The sequence below is a fragment of the Ananas comosus genome, linkage group 22, assembly GCF_001540865.1.
Source record: "Ananas comosus cultivar F153 linkage group 22, ASM154086v1, whole genome shotgun sequence".
NCBI classification, from domain to species: domain Eukaryota; kingdom Viridiplantae; phylum Streptophyta; class Magnoliopsida; order Poales; family Bromeliaceae; genus Ananas; species Ananas comosus.
Window position 1 is genome coordinate 9,488,868 of NC_033642.1, and position 19,652 is coordinate 9,508,519.

General features: G+C 31.8%; 2 protein-coding genes across 2 annotated transcripts; both read left to right on the plus strand.

Annotated features, from left to right (window-relative positions):
* On the plus strand, positions 2,076 to 2,807 carry LOC109727667 (ethylene-responsive transcription factor 1B-like). Its single transcript, XM_020257837.1, has one exon. It carries the CDS (start codon positions 2,137 to 2,139, stop codon positions 2,704 to 2,706), a length of 570 nt encoding a protein of 189 aa, XP_020113426.1. The 5' UTR covers positions 2,076 to 2,136; the 3' UTR covers positions 2,707 to 2,807.
* LOC109727666 (serine/threonine-protein phosphatase PP1-like) lies at positions 8,380 to 11,830 on the plus strand. Its single transcript, XM_020257836.1, has 4 exons — positions 8,380 to 8,681; positions 9,726 to 10,285; positions 10,668 to 10,894; positions 11,414 to 11,830. Exons 1-3 carry the CDS (start codon positions 8,504 to 8,506, stop codon positions 10,845 to 10,847), a joined length of 918 nt encoding a protein of 305 aa, XP_020113425.1. The 5' UTR covers positions 8,380 to 8,503; the 3' UTR covers positions 10,848 to 10,894; positions 11,414 to 11,830.

Genomic DNA, 19,652 nt, shown 5'->3' on the forward strand with positions numbered 1-19,652 from the left:
GGAGCAAATGTTGCCATCTAAAGAGGAAATAACCCTTCAAAGAAAAGGCATGAATTAGCTTGTCTTTACATGTAAATTTGAACCCTGATTTTAACTAATTTTGATGTTAATTTTATTCTATCCTTATTTCTTTTCACTTTTACCCATTTACAAGTGAAGAATAATTACGATGCTGTTGTCACTTCAAAAAAAATTAAAATATGACAAGGTTTCAAACACTCACGTTTTCCATCATGAGAATTGAGTTAAAAAGATCTACTCTATTATTATTTCTTAAATGCTTATTGGTTGTTTTATGTTGATAGAAGCCTAACTTTTGTTGCGTCGCTAACTTTGAAATTATCAGTTACCAAAGTTATGGAATTGAAGTTCAATAATACGCACGTCACGAACACCAACATTTCAGATCTGATCTGAGCGTAGCCTTGTCCAAATACGATCAAATTATGATTGAGAGAAATCCAAAATCGACATATAACAAGATCCTGTTTAATCCAAAAATTAACTTAATATCACGTGAATCGAAACTGAGTCAGATGTTCTAAGCTTCTCAGATTATGTTATAAACATCCAGACAATGTTTAAATTGATACGCCTAACACAAACACAACTTGCGAAACTACATTGCCACTCCTGATACAAGCACGATTTGTCGAATAATATCGAAAACATGTCGCGTTGTTCACATGCTCTGTATCTGGTACATAATCATAGGTGGTGGTGGTGGTGGTGGTGGTGGTGGTGGGGGACTTTGTACATTGCTTGTTAATTTGTCCTCATTTTCCAAATTCAGAGAATTACAATGCTCCATGATAACGACTTGGTCATAAATGTTTATGATAACAGGGACTCCCATTCAAGCACCAATATGCCATTTCGCAGGAGCAAATATTATAGGGAGAGCCTATTTATCGGGAGATGCATTCATATTCACACTGCTTTAAGATTCAATCACGGCACATGATGTCGATGGATTACATATTGTCTCCATAGGATAGAGCTGAAGTGATTTTATTATAAGTCATAACACTGTTTGGTAAAGTGTTATTTGAATAAAATTATTTCAAACTAAAAAAAATAGAGATTTAGAGGAGGATTATATTGAAATTGTTTTGGCTGAACCAAGAGCTTTAATTTTAATTTTTTAGGATTGTATTTTCATATCACGATTTATTTTTTATTTTTATTTGTTGAATACTCTTTTACAAATCATTGCGATTATTAAGCAATAACCATGCCTGCTTAAACTATGCCACAAAAAAAAAAGGAAAAACTTCAAAAAACCCCGTGGTTTCGCACTTTTTCATTTTAATACCCTATGATTTAAAGTGTATCAAGTTAGTACCATATGGTTTCGTACTTTCTCATTTTAATATCCTATGATTTAAAGTGTATCAAGTTAGTATTTTATGGTTTTATTTTTATATCAAGTTAGTGCTATGTGGTTTTATTTTTCTCTTAATGAAATATTAAACCACATGATACTAAAGTGAGAAAGTGTGAAACTACAGGATACTAACTTGATACACTTTAAACTACAGGGTACTAAAGTGAGAAAAAATGAAACCACACGTGCGGTATTTGAAGTTTTCCTAAAAAAAAAAAAAATCTAACACTATTATTCGTTTCTAACAAGGCTCTTTTGCGAGCAACTCAAAGAAGAATCTTTTTTGGTGATACGTCAATGGAATTACTCATGATGACAACAAAATAAAATAAAATAAAACAAAACAAAATAATCTCACATTTCCATCTCCATCACGCAAAATTATTGACAAGAATAAAAAAAAATTTCACGTGAAAAAAATTTGTACTCCTCCCCCCCGCCCCAACCACACAGATTATGCCACGTCAGCTCACCTGACGTCGCGTGCTGACGCAGCCCCCTGACCGGCTGACCTGGCCGCCTCTCCCCGCCATTGACCCACGTGCTATTTTCACCCCACCCCCACCCCAATTTCACCCCGTGCCCCTCCACCTTTTCGTATTTACATTTTACCCCCTGGCACACTCACTCGACACTCTCGTCCTTGTGTATATAAAGCCCGCGGGCTCCTAACCATTCAAAAGTTGTATTCGCAATTCGCAACTTCTCTCTCTCTCTCTCTCTCTCTCTGTTTTTTTTTTTAAGTATTAATGGATTCTTCACTCCTACTACTCGAAGGATCGCTCCCTTTCGATGTGAACGATAGCGAAGAGACGCTCCTCTACGACACGCTCGCGGAGGCGGCCACGGAGACCGTGGGGGGATCCCGGGGCCGTGGTCGTCCCTCCGATCGGCCGTATATCGGGGTCCGAAAGCGTCCTTCGGGGAAATTCGCTGCGGAGATACGCGACTCGGCGCGGGGCGGGGAGCGGGTGTGGCTGGGGACGTTCGAGAGCGCTGAGGCGGCCGCCCTGGCCTATGATCAGGCGGCGTACGCCGTGCGGGGGGCGGCCGCGGTGCTCAATTTCCCCGTGGAGCGCGTAAAGGAGTCGCTGCGGTGGCTCGAGGAGGCGGCGGGGGGCGGGGACAGCGACGACGGTTCGCCGGTGGTGGCGCTAAAGAAGAGGCATTTGATCAGGAGGAGGAGGGGGGGGACCGGGGGGTCGAAATGTAAAAAGGGCGCGGGGGAGGGGGTGAAGCGTAATATTTTTGAGTTTGAGGATCTGGGCGAGGAATATTTGGAGGAGCTTCTAAGCGCATCAGAGCTTGCCACGTGTTGATTATAGTGTACGATTAATTAGAGAGCTACTATTATTAACTGTTGTACTAAATTTTATTTCTTAAATACTTAATAAAAATTAAGACAAAGATTTAATATTTATATTCATGGTTGAATAGGATAGCGTGTTTTTCTTACGAATTTATTTTATCTGAAAACATAATTAAAATGCTGAATATAATATTCAATTCTGAAATATACGAAGTACAATATTCATACAATCAAACAAGTCCTAAATAGATTTACAGTGTGGGATTAAGCTTAATTTTTTTGCCTATCAAAGTGTCTAATTATCTTTTTATTCATGAGATGATCAATTTATGCTAATCAAGCTTTTTTAGTGTATTAATTTTGACTCAAATAATCCAAGCTAGGATGAGGACGTATACTTGTAATTATTGCATACACAATGTTCAATTGCTCAGTTCTAATACCAACACCAGGTTTATATTTCTGATTATTTTTAAAAAACATAAATTATTTGTTTGTTGTGTGTAATTTGAGTAACAATAGATAAAGACATACTAAATCAGTAATTCATATATCTTACTAAGATGACACTATTGTTCTTTCTTTTAGCTCTTAGCAAACTCCCTTTTTCTTTTCTTTTTTTTCTTTTTATTTTTTGGTTGAGTTAGATTTTCCGCGCAGTTCGACCCCAACGGAGACGTATCTATACATCTAAACAAATATATTAAAGAAGAACCCAAAAACGGTACGGCCGAGCTCTCCTCATTTAGGGTGTGTTTGGTTACCCTAAAAAAAATTTTCGGGTTTGAAAATTACTTTTCTAGCGTTTGGTTTGATGTTAAAAAATTTTGCCGGAAAAATTATTTTACGGATTCTACGTAAAAGTAAGCTTTTCATTTTTAGCCAAATCACGGCGGAAAATGAAAACTTACAGTAAAAAATCGCGGCTCAGGATCAGGTCCACGAGCTCATTTAAGAGCTTGTGGATCATGTGAGTGGTTCACACCGACTCCATATAAAATATTTTATTTATAAATTTATTTTATAGTATTAAATATATTTTATTTATAAATATAAATTATAATATTAGTAATATGATAATTATTATATATTAATAATATATAATATATAAAATAAAAAAATATATATAATAATTTTTTATTTATAATTAACTTTTTTCTTCTTTTCCTTTCTTTTCCTTTCAACCAAACAATCATAACGAAAAACTATTTTTTTTTCCTATAAACCAAACGCTAAGAGTGTAAAATTTATTTTCCTCCGAAAATTTTTTTTCCACCAAAATTTTTTTTTTTTCGCAGTTTTACGTCGAACCAAACAGCCCCTCAGGGGAATAGATAGAGCCCTCTTTTTTCCTTCCTTTCTCTCTTCCCCATTATCCTTTTCATTTTTTTGTTTACACCAAATATGCAAATTTATTACATAACTAAGCCTATTTTTGAATAATAAATATAACAAGATTAAAATTTCATCTGATAGGTATAATCTATAATATATAAAAAATCTAGACACAAAAATTAATATATTTGTATCTTTATAATAAAACTTTATGAGTACGATGTAAAAAAAAACTAAAAAAAAAAACTATTTGTACCTTTATATATATTATATGGTTCCACGTCGTGATGGAAAAGCCCGTACTATATATAGGCTCATAAGGATAGGAGTTACAGGAATGTAAAGCCATAAATTTCATAGCATCTTTATGCTAAGTTCATAGTGCAGAGTTAGTTTTTACCAAAGCGATTGGTTAGATTCAATGCAAGCAAAGACAAATGTTTGTGATTAAGGGTAACTTGCATTTTTTATATAGCCAGATCAATTATTATATTAATAATAAAAATAAACAACGATAGCATCAAAATGAGTTTAAGTTTTAATTTAATAGGGTTTTTAGAATAAAGATTATTAATAATAATTATAAACTATATAAATATTAAAAGTTAAAAATATCAAAAAATAATTATTTTAATGCGTACATACGATATTATATTTTTTCTTCTTAGTTTAGAAGTTTTAAAATTATATAATATATTAATTGATTGAATAATGTAGAGCCGTGCTTAACCCTAGACTTGTTTTGGGGTATGGTGGGCCACCCACTTTTCCTGTTCCCTCTCTCTAACGACCTTTATTTGTAATTTATTTGCGCTGCTCTGTTCAATGTCTTTTTACATGAAGCCAAAATTTTTTAAATAATTTAAATATAATAAAAATTAATTTTAAATTTAATGAATTAATTATATATATAAACGAAGTGTTCGATAACAAAATTAGCGTTAATTTTTTACTTTTATGTAAAAATTTGTATAAATACTATGTAAAAAATAATTAATACTTATGCACCCAATATATAAGATAATTATCTCTATAATTTTTTGCGTTATTAGTGATGAACATGATACTTATAGTATATATATATATATATATATATTATATATATAATATAATTATATATATGCACCAATATATAAGATATTATCTCTTATAATTTTTGCTTTATTCAGTGATGAGACATTGATATATTTTATATATATATATATATATTATATATATATATATATATATATCCTTATAGTATATAATATATATATATATATGCACCTTTTTTTATGTTAACCATCTTAGCTTAACATCAAAACTTAAAAATTCGTTGCAATGACGTCGTGCCCTTAGATAAAGTGGAATAAAAGGCCTTGATGATTGATACCCGAGAATGGTCCCCAAGGTTATCGAATCCTATTGATTCACTATTTCTAGCTAAGTTATTAAAATGAAATAAACAAAGCGAGATAGCGTGGCTACACTGATTCGTCTACAAACAAAAATAAAAAAAAAAAAAAAAATAATTGTTGATGGACCTAATCATATTTTTAATAATTATGTTACTAACAAAATTAAAATCGTATATGATAAATTATAATTTATAATATTATAGAGCGTTTAAATACGAAAAAATTACTATAATGTTTTAATTTTAAAAAATATCTTCTATATACAATATAGAATCGATAAATGATCAACGGAGCTGCTCCTTATTTTGAGCATTACTGGCCCACCACTTTTTTTCACTTGGGTCCCGTCTCCCTAACCTTTTTTTTTCTTTTTCCTTTTTTCTTTTATTTGCCTGCACCAGCATCCTTAAAAAATCGTTGCATGGAACACAAAATTTATTTTTTAATAGATTATATGATAAATTAAAATCGAAACCTTGATGAGCTTCCATCTGACATATACATAAAAAGTTTAGATATAAAAAAATTATTGAATTATTAATATATATATATATATATAATATTATATGACCCAATTATATTAAGATAATTTATTCTTATAACTTTTTGTTATAGTTGATTGGGAGGACATGGATATATATATATCATATATATATATATAGTATATAATATATAATATTATATTATACTATATTATATATATATTATATGCACGTTTTATTTGCGTTACATCTGTGCCTGTACATCAAAAACTAAAAATTCGTTGCTGATGACGCATCGTCCTTAGATTAAGTGGCAAAGGCTTGATGATTGTACCCCCCGAGGTCCATAAGTTCGAATCCTAATTGTTCACGATTTCAGCTAAGTTTTTATTCTAAATGAAATAAAAAAGCGGATAGGTGCTACATATCTCTACAAAAAAAAAAAAAAAAAAAAAAAAAATTTGCCTGGACATCTTATTTTTAATAATTATGTAACAATTAGAATCTATATGGATAAATGTACTTTATAATATATAGAGGTGTTAAATACAAAAATTACTTATGTTGTTTAATTTTATAAAAATATCTCTATATACAATATAGAATTCATTCAATGATACAACGAGCTCTCCTTATTTTGGCCAGATTACTGGCGACACCCACTTTTTTTCACTTTCTTTCTTCTCCATAACCTTTTTCTTTTTTTTTCCTTTTTGTTTTTTTTTGCCTGCAGCCACTTCTTAAAAATCCTTCGCATGAACAAAAAATTATTTTTAATAATAATATGATAAAATCTAAAATCTAACCTGATTGAGTTCAATCTTACAATACATAAAAGTTTAGATTTAAAAAAAATTATTGAATTTTATTTTTATAATAAATTTTATAAATTTATTATAAAAAAAATAGTTATATATATCTGGTTGACTTTTTTTTTATAAATAGATAGTTGTTGTGGGTTTTTTTTCTTTTTGGTAGTGCTCTATTTTATTTTCTAATTAGGTAATACTTTATATTATTTTAATTTTATTTAATATTATAAAATTTTTGAAGTAAATATACTTCATATAAAGTTAGTATGACACATTATATCTGATTTGTGGTAGTGTATTTTTTATTTCGTTTATTATTATATATTTTTATATACTCATAAAATTATACGTGTTTAAAAAAATAAACATTCTGAAAAAAAAACTGAAATATTATTTTGCCTTGAGCAAGTTTCTTCGTAATGGTGGGAGCCCGAAAGCCTTCACATAAACACACAAAATTGCCGACACTATGAATAAGCGACCGAGGTACTCACCATTTTCGACAATATTTTTGTTTGATTTATATGATTAGTTAGATAGTATTAAGAGTACGGTTATAGTACTTATAAAAATATCAAGCACTTAGTACTTTTTTCACCATTATTTTTTTCAATATAATTCATCTTATTTTTATCATGCACATAAACAAAAAAAAAAAACTCAAACAGAATATTTTATTAATTTTTTTATTAGGTCCACAAGCTCTACATGTGCTGTCATTATTGGCTTCTTTACCTTTTCCTTGCACACACACGGGTGAAACCAAACTGCTTTAAGAGCAGTAATGCCCTGGTCAAAGACGACCGGTCAACTTGAAAATTAAAGTTCTCTTTGACCACCTTTTTTCAATTGGTCAAAGTTTTTTTTTTTTTTTTTTTGACACAAAAGAGGCCTTCATGTGACTACACAATGGGCCCACCTTATCTTTGACCATGCTATTATTGGGCCTTGGGCCGTGAGCCCTGCGACTCGACACATTATCTCCTTTGTTAACTCTCAATTAAAATATATATATAGAAAAAAAAAAAAAAACTTCAGATACCCTTGTGCTTTATCGAATATTCATTTTAGTATTCTATGGGCTACGAAATTTTTATTTTAGTATTATGTACTTTTAACTTTCTCACCTATTTAACGAAAAAATTAACGAAGTAGATAGCGAAAAGAGAAACGAAACCATAAAGTACTAAAGTGATATAGTTTATACCACAAAGTACTAAACTAGGAGTGGTATTTGAAGTTTTCTCAAATATTTACCGGCGCAAACCCCTGCGTAGACACGAGTCCACGGAAAAAATTGTCATCCTCCTCCGTTGAAGGTCCATAAACGGCATATTGATAATGGGCCGAGTATTGGTTTGTTCGGCCCAAATATTACTCAAGTCCTTAGTACAAAGCCCGGGCGTTTTGTTAATGGGCCTTGTTGGGCTAATTATTGTCATTAGAGACGCAAGAACTAAATTATAATATATACATAGTTATAGGGACTATCCGTAAATTTTCCCGATCCTTTTCCCTCGCGTGGAGACTCCGTGAGCGAAACGAATCACTGCACTCTCCCTTTCCCTCTCTCAGTAAAAGCAGAGGAGGGAGAGAGAGAGAGGGAGAGAGAGAGCTCGGAATCGTCGTCTACTTCAGCGTCTCCCTCCTCGTAATCCTCCTCCTCCTCCTCCTCCTCTCCTCTCCTCTCTCTTTGAGGAGTAGTAAAAGGAGGGTTTGTTACATATCTCTTTTGATTCGAGTTCGTAGTGTTCTTCTACTAGGAAACGGGGGAGTCTAGGATGGATTCTAGGGTTTTGGACGACATCATACGGCGGCTTTTGGACGTGCGGGGAGGCCGAGCCGGGAAGCAGGTGCAGGTCTCAGAAGCCGAGATTAAGCAGCTTTGCGTCGCTTCGAGGGGGATTTTTCTAAAACAACCCAATTTGCTGGAGCTCAAGACGCCGATTAAGATTTGCGGTAATTTCCCTTCACCGTGTTGAATTTGAGGTGTTTTTGCGATCCGGGTATGTATCAAGTTGGGATTTTGATGTGGGATTGCTATTCACCTAGTTGATTTTGTTTTGGTGTACAACTAATGAACAGCTTGATGAAATTTTTGATTTTTAGTAGGTTTGATGCTAAATGATCAAAAGAATGAAACTTTCGTGGTTATTTATTGCTCTAAATGGCTTAATAGTTATTACTGAATATATAGTATGTGGAGATAGTTTTCATGGTTACAGTGCTTTTGGAAATCACTACTCATTTGGAAGTGTGATCATTTGATAGATTTTCATATTACTTAACTTAAAGACGCACTAGATTGCGCAAATATGGTGCCCATAGGGGCAACAAGCCTACAATTGGGTATATTAGACGAGGAAGTGAGTTTAGAGTTGGCTTAAAGATTTTGATTAGTTTGTTATCTTACGGAGTGCACAATTTGTTGCGGTTACTGCTCTTGCATTGCTTCTGGATGCTTTTGTTTTGCCGCAAATACTATAGCTCTTGAGTCTCGAACTTTTGATGTTGACTAAGCTTTTTAAAAAATGCATATATTCAATCCTCTGATCATAAATATTCAGAAGTGTACATCTTGTGAAGTCAATTTTTCCAATCTGTTGATATCGGGTCACTTGTTGCATTTGTCAAATTTATACAATGTGTAATCTCAGATCCTCTTATTTCCCACGATTAAGTGTTGATATATACATTTGGACAGGCAAGAGTTAAAACTTTTGTAAAAGTTCAAGTTTTTTATTTATAGAGATAGTAGTGAATTGAAGCGCTTTTGAACTGATTTTATGTTCAAGTAATTGTTTCAGAGGATCATGCTCTTTAACTCTTTTGGAACCAATTGGACCTGTTAATATCCCTGTTGATAACACTATGTAATGAAACGTAGTATATGTTGCTTCAGTGTTTTAAGTTTTGCTAGCTTTTCAGCGGTAGCTTTTTGTTTCCTTTAATTTTAGTTATCTAACGGTAGATCCCAAATTATGCTTTACTTCTTTATTATAGGTGACATCCATGGCCAGTATTCTGATCTTCTGAGATTATTTGAGATCGGCGGATTTCCACCCAAAGTTAATTACCTTTTCTTAGGGGATTATGTAGATCGAGGAAGCCAGAGCCTTGAGACCATATGCCTTCTTTTGGCATATAAAATTAAATATCCCGAGAATTTCTTTCTTTTGAGGGGAAACCATGAATGTGCATCCATAAACAAAATCTACGGGTTTTTTGACGAATGCAAGCGCAGATGCAATGTGAAGGTTTGGAAAGTCTTCTCGGATTGCTTTAACTGCTTACCGGTGGCGGCTTTAATAGACGACCAGATTCTTTGCATGCACGGTGGCCTTTCTCCGGACTTGCACAACTTGGATCAGATTCGTAATTTGGATCGTCCCGCTGATGTGCCGGACACAGGTTTGTTATGCGATCTTCTTTGGTCCGACCCTAGTAAAGACGTTCAGGGATGGGGAACGAATGATAGAGGGGTTTCATATACCTTTGGCCCCGATCAGGTGACTGAGTTCCTCGAGAATCATGATCTAGACCTTATTTGCCGTGCTCATCAGGTTAGTATACATGAAAAGCTGTTCAAGGCTTAATCCTAGACTTTTTTGTTAATTTGAACAATTTGAGTCCCGTGTGACAAATAAATACTGTTAGTTTGTCATTATAAACAAAGGCTGCTACATCAGCATCATAATTAGAGTTTACTGATGGGGTGGTGTTTTGAGATTGCCCCTGACAGCAAACTACGTTAAAATGCCGTCTTTCTTTTAAATGATGAAATAACTGAAAATTTACTAAATACCCAGAACAAGCTAACTGAAATCAGGCTCAAACTTCCCGGGGCTAAATTTATAATTAACCCACCAATAATTTACTTTGCTATGCTGACGAAAAGCTGCTTGTTAACTAGAACATATATATTTTTTCCTTTCGGCTGCCTAGGTGGTGGAGGATGGATATGAGTTCTTTGCCAGCAGACGGCTTGTTACGATATTCTCCGCACCCAATTACTGTGGCGAATTTGACAATGCCGGTGCAATGATGAGTGTCGACGAGACACTGATGTGCTCTTTCCAAATACTAAAGCCTGCAGATAAGAGGACTAGGTTTTTTGGCCGTTAGGAGCACAACTACAGCTTAAAGCTGAAACGCCTCCACTTGGTATCAAGGTATGAAAACTTTGTTTTCAGTTAGGCGAAATTACTTTGTCGTAAAGAATCAATTAATTTTACTTTGATGTATGATCTTATCTTTCATAATTTGCGTACTTGGTTTCTATAGCTTGAATGGTATATGCAGTTGATGTATATTTTTTGACTTCATCTTGTTTAATGCTTTTCACCTTGGACTCGGATTCCAGTTTCCTTATTTCTTCCATTTAGGCTGCACTTTCATTTTTGACAATCGTATTATTTATATATTGTTTATCTTTTTTATCATGAACGTGAAATTCTTATCTGTTTGGTTGCTAATAATCTCCAAGGATTTTCTACTTAAACTACAGGGTAATGACTTTTCAAAAACTCGAAGAATCATGAAATGTTATGATTCGAGACTTCTCAAGTTAATAGAATTAGGCACGGGAACACGAATCATACCATGAAAATCTCAGACATGTATCCATTCATTATTCCCTGTAATATCGCCCTGCCTACCTCGGAAAACCCTGATCTTTTCTCGTTGGGCAGTTGTTCATCGGTGCGAAAGCGTGAGAAAGTTTGATCGGAAAGGGCGTTCTGAAAGCTGGTGATGGTGCTACATCAGCGGAACTAAAACTCTAGCAAATTCTGGATCAACAAACAAGACGGTTGATGTGCAGGCAGTTGTTCGTCATGTACATTAAGAAGTCTTAATGTATTGATTATGTATAACTATGCGTCATTTTTCTCGGTTAAACCAATCTCGTGGGAAGATATTTAGTTCATTTTTCATATTACAAAATCTGATGAATAAAGTGGGAGAAGTAACAAAGTGGGACCAATCTCTCGCGCGCGCGCTCTAGGTCGCTTCTTCGTATTATGTATCATGTTTTCTTATGTATGTAAAGGCACCGGCGAAATCAAAACCCTAATTTGAACAAATATGATTCGAGGTGATGGGAACTTTGATTTGTGTTGGAAATGGTGGGTAATTGATAGATTCGTATGATTTTAGAGTTGATTAACATCAATAATGGAAGCAAAAACAACAGAGATCATAGAAAGGACATACAAGCTAGATAAGAGAGATGCAAAAATATTTAGTTTTGTTTTTGAATTGTTTATTGGAATTGAATTGATTTTAGTCAGATAAATTGAGGAGTTTATCGAATTCTTCTTTTTCTGGCTATCTTCTGATTCTTGTCCTGTTCTACATATTCATTATTAATTGTATCATAACATTGAAATTCAGGTTAGGTGAATAAAATTTCATGTCTTGTTCAAGAAGTTTGAATTATGAAACTTGTGCGCATTAGAAACAAATTAAGAACTACAGAGGTTCAAGATGATATTTTTTAAATAGATTTATGTACTTCCATTAAAGGCCTGCAATTTTTGTTTTTTTTTTTTTTTATAGTTTTTGGTTGTCAATCTACAATTTCATGTGAAATCTTGGAAATTTACAGCACTAGAATTAACACCACTCACATATTATCAATTTGACTCCAAAACATCTTAAGCTTTTGCTGTTGCATTTTGTATGCTGCCGAGTCGTGTACAGTATTCATTTGAACTCAGATTCGACTCAAATTTGATCAGATTGAATGCATCCGACCCGATCCGCCAAATAACTAGGTTTGGATTGAGGGTTTGAATCTTTATACCTGACGCTCAAGTAAGTTAGAGTCAGATCGGTGGGTCGTCATATCGAGTATCGAACCCAAAACCACGTGAAATTCATTCTATTTAAGGTTTAATTAAATGTCAGTTTAGTCCAACTTCAGATTTCGCATTTGAATGCAACACGCCTCTAGCAAAGCGTCTAATAACAGAGAAATTTGGAGGTTTCTTCTAATCACAACAATTTAATACTTACCATCTCTAACATGAGACCGAATGATTCACCGCACCATCACACCGTCAACACAAGATAAAACTTCAATGTGGAGCTTTTCTACGGTACTTTGTTAAGCTCTGAATCCGTTGTTATATGTTAATTTTATCTCCATCCAACCGTTTGTTGGAATTAGAATTAAAAGATGTTTTAAAATACTAAATTTAAAAAATTGAAGTGCTAAAATTGACTTTTGGATTGTTTCTGCAATCTCGAATTAAACGAAAAGACACGATGATGGAGAGAAATGGGGAGTTTGGTGCACAGCTGATGTGGTGGACCGGGTGCGGGAAATAATATCTCACGAGGGATATTGTCTGGGGGTGAAATGTCAACGCCCGTGTCCAAATTATACACGCTTGTCGCGCACGAGGCTACTAACCCACTCACTCTGTAAGTGTAAAAAAAAAAAGTCAAAAAGAAAAGGAAAAACGAAAAAAGAAATAAAAAAAAAAGAAAAGGCAAAAGCACTTCTCTCAGAGACTGCTTCTCACTTGTTTCCTATTTCTAATTGCGTTTTAGACCTTCTTTGCTAATTCCATTTTATTTTTTATTTATTAAGAAAATATTATTATTAGTTTTATATATATATATATATATATATATAGTTAAATCATATTATTTAGCCAATCACTCACTTGACCTGAAGGGTCACAATCATTCTAACCGCATATCTTTTAATCTAAGGATCGAAAACTTACAAATACCAATAATTTGATATTTTTAAAAGTATAAGAGCTCAATTTTATATATATATGTATATATATATGCCATGAGTACGTTAACTTAGCCTAATTTATAGAATAATTTTTTTCTTTGTCGAAAAACAAAAGGCTTAATGTATAGGGTCTTAACTATAAGTCTTAGATATTAGGACTTTTCGAGTATTATGCTAGCTCTTTAGTGTGAGGAATGCTTCAATACATCAGATAAAATAAATTTAACCGTTCATATTTTAAAGGCGAGATTGACTTTTGCATAGTGGTTACCTACTCAACAAGTTACCATTCGTAAGGATAATATGGAAAAAAAAATATAAACTAATTACCAAATTTGATTAACCTTATACAAATATTTGTTTCCTTATTTAATTTTGTTACTTACCAAATTAGATAGTGCTAATTTGATAAGTAATAAACCTTTATAAATCGAATTTAAAATTCAATTTGAGCTTAAACTTTATAATTGTGTACATTAAATTCAAATTTAATTTTAATTTTTATTTTCAGAATGAAAAAATTTATGTTTAAATGAATAGTATATTTCAATTCAAATTGTTAATTTGATATATTAAAATGACACGAAATTTCAAATATATTAATTTAATTTAAATTATAAATTATGCTGTATTTATAAACATAACTTTTATTTTTTATTGGCTTTTATTTTTAAAATTAAATTCAAATTGTTCATTCGATATTAAAAACAACATTAAAGTATAAAAATATTGATTAAAATAAAATTTTAAATTTAGATTTAATTTTATTTATAGTTAAAAAAATAAAATTTGTTAACTATTTAAACTAAATTATTCTAAAGCAAAAAAAGAAAAGAGGAGTGGCGAGGAAGAAGAAATCGCGGCCTACGTGTAGGAAAATATCGCTGTCCACGAGGCTGCACTCAGCCTCGTAGACTGTGTGAGTGAGAGGTCCATCGCTCCACTCCCCCTTTTTGTGTGTATACATATATATATCCAATTTTATTTAATATTTTATAAGAATTATAATTATTTATGCATGATAATAGCATAAATCTAAAAAAATTTTAATTAAATAAAAGAATTTTTATTCCGAATTTTTAAATGATAAACGTAAAATTTTCGTATGAATCGCGTATACGAATTATTGGCAAATCTAATTTTTAAACCGTATTTTTCAACGAACTTAAAAATTAAGATACGAATTTTATTCGTATTTTATCCGTATCGAATTTTTATCGTATTCGAATTAACTAACTATGGTTTAAAGACACGAGGTTTAATTTAGGAAAGGTAATAATATAAAGATAGAATATTGGAGGATAAGAATGAAGGAAGGTGGAATATTCTAAATTTACAAAAATGACATGTTATGAAGATGAAAATTTACCAAAATGCTCTCATTGCAAACTCCATGTAATAAAAAAAAAAATTTGCCCTTATTAAAGTGGTGAACGGTACCTATACTCCCAAGTGCCGGTCGCCCTCTTTTAATAGGTCTATCATTACCATCTATTTAAAGAATTTTAATGGTTGAGATTTGTTCGGTGCATAGGAGCATTGCTCCTTTAGTTTTACCTAAGCAAGTAAGCTAGAATTTTTTTTTTTTTAAAGACCTGACCCCAGGGTATGCCAGATACGCCACAAATACAGAGAGTTCACTGATCACACGGACAGAGTCTCCCCTGTATTNGAAAAGGAAAAAAAATCGGGAATCACCAATCGACAAACAATATACTGTGATGGTGACATAAATTCTTGGTTATTTTATAAACAATTGGAAGCTAATTAAAGAGAAGTTAAGAGCCACATTTCATGGAGAACAACATAATGTCTCTTTGTAATTTAATACCCAAAGGAGGAGTAACCCATAAATTCTTGGACCTTGTCCACCACATTAGCTGTGGACCATTGTACTAATTTTTTTTTTTTTTTTGAAATCAACTTAAATGAACAACAGATAAGTATAATATCCACTATAATACTATATAAATTACGTACTTTACATTCATTATATCATTCTAAAAGTGTGAACTAGATCAAAAAATTAACTTTTCTATTTTTTTTAACGAGTACTAGAAAAATTGTCTGAAGAGATAAGAAAAGAGTATAAGACTTACGAGTGAGTGCATATTGTGTTTTTTTTTTTATCAAAGCGGTTTGTGAGTGATGTGGCGGACCGTGTCTAGGCGACAATTTCTTCTTTAATCTAAAAAAAGATTAAAGAAGAAAAATTGTGGCGTCTCGGTGCATTAATTAGCCTTTACATACAATGCCCACATTGGAGGGCCCAAAATTAAAGTGAAAACTCCATAGGGTCACTACGAAACAACCTTTCCCTTTATTTAAACCTTCCTCCATGTGCTTGTCACTAACAATGGTTGCTCCATTTGTATAATATTTCCTTAATTAGTATTAGGAGAATTTTATTCTTCTCTCTCCTTTTTTAACTCGGGTTTTATAGCTTTGTTTTAAGTAATTTGTTGAAAAGTGAGGGGTTTCTTTTGTTATCTCAGTTTGTGCAAATTATTAGAGAGAGGTTAATAATGTAAGAATGCGAAAACTTAGAAAAATTAAGGAGTTTTAAGTAACATTGTTCCAAAAGGGTGACAAGTTACAAAATATTTAAGTAGTTGTTTTGAGAGCTTTTCGCAGTGAGAAAAAAAAAAATGAAGCGAATTTTAACTTACGAGTTTCGGTGGAAAACTACGTATTTGGAAAGCTCTATTAGCACTTGCCCACAATTTAACATGGGTTAGCACCAGAAAATGTTGAATATTAATATATAATATTAAATGCCATTTCTTTATTTATGTATAGCCTAAGTTGTTTTAAAAAATATTACTATCACACAGTATTAAAACCAAAAGATTTTTTTTTTAATATATATATATATATATATATATATATATATATAGTCCGGCTATGGTGCTTGTAAAAGCACCAAGCTCTTGGTGCTTGTGAATTTTTTACCGTTAGATCTACGCCTTTAATCATTTTCACTCATTAGATTATGCTATTCAACCAACCACCCACTCAACCTTAGGGGGCCCACATCATCCTAACCGCACATCTCTTAATCCAATGGTCAAAAACCTACAAGCACTAATAACTTGGTACTTTTAAAAGCATAGGAGCTCAATTCTATATATATATATCTATTGACAGACCCATTTTTTGGCGTAAAAACAAATTGATTCCTCTTTTCTTACGTAAAATAAATAACAGAATTAAACAAATTTTTATTTCCTCTTTATTTCTACAACAGAAAAAAAATTTATGCTTATCCAAATTTTTGCGAATCGGAGAATATCTACCGTGAATTTTTATTTAATTCTTCTTTATATCTATCTGTAATATAATATCTATACTATCTATCTATATCTATACATTATATATAAAAACACGTACTTTAAATTTCGTTCTGTCGATAGACCCATTTTTTGGCGGAAAAAAAAAATTGATTCCTCTTTACTTACGTAAAATAAATAATAGAATTAAACAAACTTTTATTTCCTCTTTTTTTCTACAACAGAAAAGAATTTATGCTTATTCAAATTTTTGAGAATCGGAGAATATCTACCGTGAATTTTTATTTAATTCTTCTTTATATCTATCTGTAATATAATATCTATACTATCTATCTATATCTATACATTATATATAAAAACACGTACTTTAAATTTCGTTCTGTCGATAGACCCATTTTTTGGCGGAAAAAAAAAATTGATTCCTCTTTACTTACGTAAAATAAATAATAGAATTAAACAAACTTTTATTTCCTCTTTTTTTCTACAACAGAAAAGAATTTATGCTTATTCAAATTTTTGACAATCGGAGAATATCTACCGTGAATTTTTATTTAATTCTTTTTATATCTATCTGTAATATAATATATAAAATCACGTATTTCAAATTTCGATCTGTCGACAGACCCATTTTTTGACGTGAAAAAAAAATTGATTCCTCTTTTCTTACCTAAAATAAATAACCTAATGAAACAAATTTTTAATTTCTCTTTATATCTCTAAAATAGAAAAAAAATATACTCATCCAAATTTTTACCAACCAAAAGATATCTACTGTGAATCTGTATTTTAATTCAAAATTATTTATTTTCTTTTTATCTCTAAAATAGAAACAAATTCATGCTTATCTAAATTTTTACCAGAATATCAATCTGTTAAAAAATAGTACTTCTATCCATCTATTTTATATTAAAATTTAAATTTGATTTTAAATCGTGAATTAAATTTAATTTTTAATTTTTGATATCAAATCTATCCATCTATTTTATATTAAAATTTAAATTTTATATTGTAGATATTTTCTAATATAATATAACATATAAATTTATAAATATTTTATTCTAAATTTTTTAAAAAATATGATTTACAAATTTTTATTAATTTAAAATAAATTAAAATAATTGTTACGTGCATTTGCACGTATGCTCAACTAGTATATATATATATATATAGTTCGGCTTCTATACTATCAATAATATTAAGCTCTTGGTACTATCAAATTTTTATAAGCTATCACCCAAGTGATACTTGTGTGTTTTTACCCATTGGATCTCTTTTTGATTACTAATAGTCCTTGGATCAAACACTATTACACCTACCACCTACCACTAATCATCTAACCTTACATCTCTCCATCCAATGGCTAAAAACACACCAAGTATCTCTTGGGTGATACTTTTACAAATATTTTAGCTCTACTATATATATATAATATATTTAATATATATAGTTCGGCTTCTATACTATCATAATATTAACACTTGGTACTATCAAATTTTTACCGTTAGATTTATCTTTTGATTATTTTCACCTATTAGATTATACTATTCAGCCAACCCTCACTCAATTCTAGCGGATTCATTATCATCTAACCGTATATTTTTTCATTTAACGGTTTAAAACTTGATAGCACAAAATATTTGGTACTATCGATATTATAGTAGTAATATATATTATATATATTATATATATATATATATATATATATATATATTATATATATATATATATATAATTTAAAGTTTACTTACTTCATACTATATTTAGAAAATAATACTAAATAACTTATTTGGCGACATATTAAAAGGTCCAAAATGCCCTCAAAGTGGAAATCGGGATATCACTTCATACTATATTTAGAAATAATACTAAATAACTTATTTCGACCACATATTAAAAGGTCCAAAATGCCCTCGAAGTGGTAAACCGGGAATATCGCCCAAGGAAGAGATAACACAAAAAGGGAATAAACCCGACCTGTATAAGGACAGTAATTCACCAACCGTTCAAAAATAAAATAAATAAAATAAAAACCCGAAAATTAATCCAAAAAAAAAAGAAACAAGCTAATAATAAATAAATAAATAAATAAAGTTGTTTTTTTATTTTACTGGTGCACGTGGCCCAATTATTCCTCAACGGTCCCCGTTGACGGTGTGACTGTCCCAGCGAGCTTTCATGGGATAAAGGAATATTCCTCCCGAAGATGCCGCGCTTGTTTCCTGCCCACCCGCGCCTTTATAATCGCATCCCCATCCCCAAGCCTCCCGTCGCACCTCTTCCCCCCCCCGCCCTCTCGCTCTCTTCTCTCTCTCTTTAACCCTTCTCCTCTAATCTCTCTCTCTCTCTCTTTATAATTTGGTTTCTCACGTAGCATCAATAGCCGAAGAGGAAGGTAAGCCAATTAATTTGATTAATTAGTTAATTAATAAAATAAAACTATAACTATGTACTTTTGCACCAATTTTTTGAATTAATCATCTTAATTAACCATTTTGTTAATATCGTATAAGATATACCCACCAATTCAGTATTTTTTTTTTTGGTGTAATTAGGATTAATTTCATTTGTGGTTTTTAATGTACTTAATTACTTGTTGTGCTTGATAATTAATGCTATAAAAGCGCATGTTTGTCGTTATCTGAATGTAGACGAAGGTGACAACCTCCTCTAATGTATATCTTGCATGGCTTATTGTTCCATGCACGTAAACATATGTGTGTGTGTGTGTTAAATAAGAAATGAAATATCGATTAACTGCGTTTATGTTGATTAGGAAAGGAGAAGGAGAAAAAGCGAGGAGAGAGAGAGGAGAGAGAGAGAGGAGACAACAACAGCAAATAAGAAGAAGAAGAAGAAGAAGAAGAAGAAGAAGAAGAAGAAGAGAAG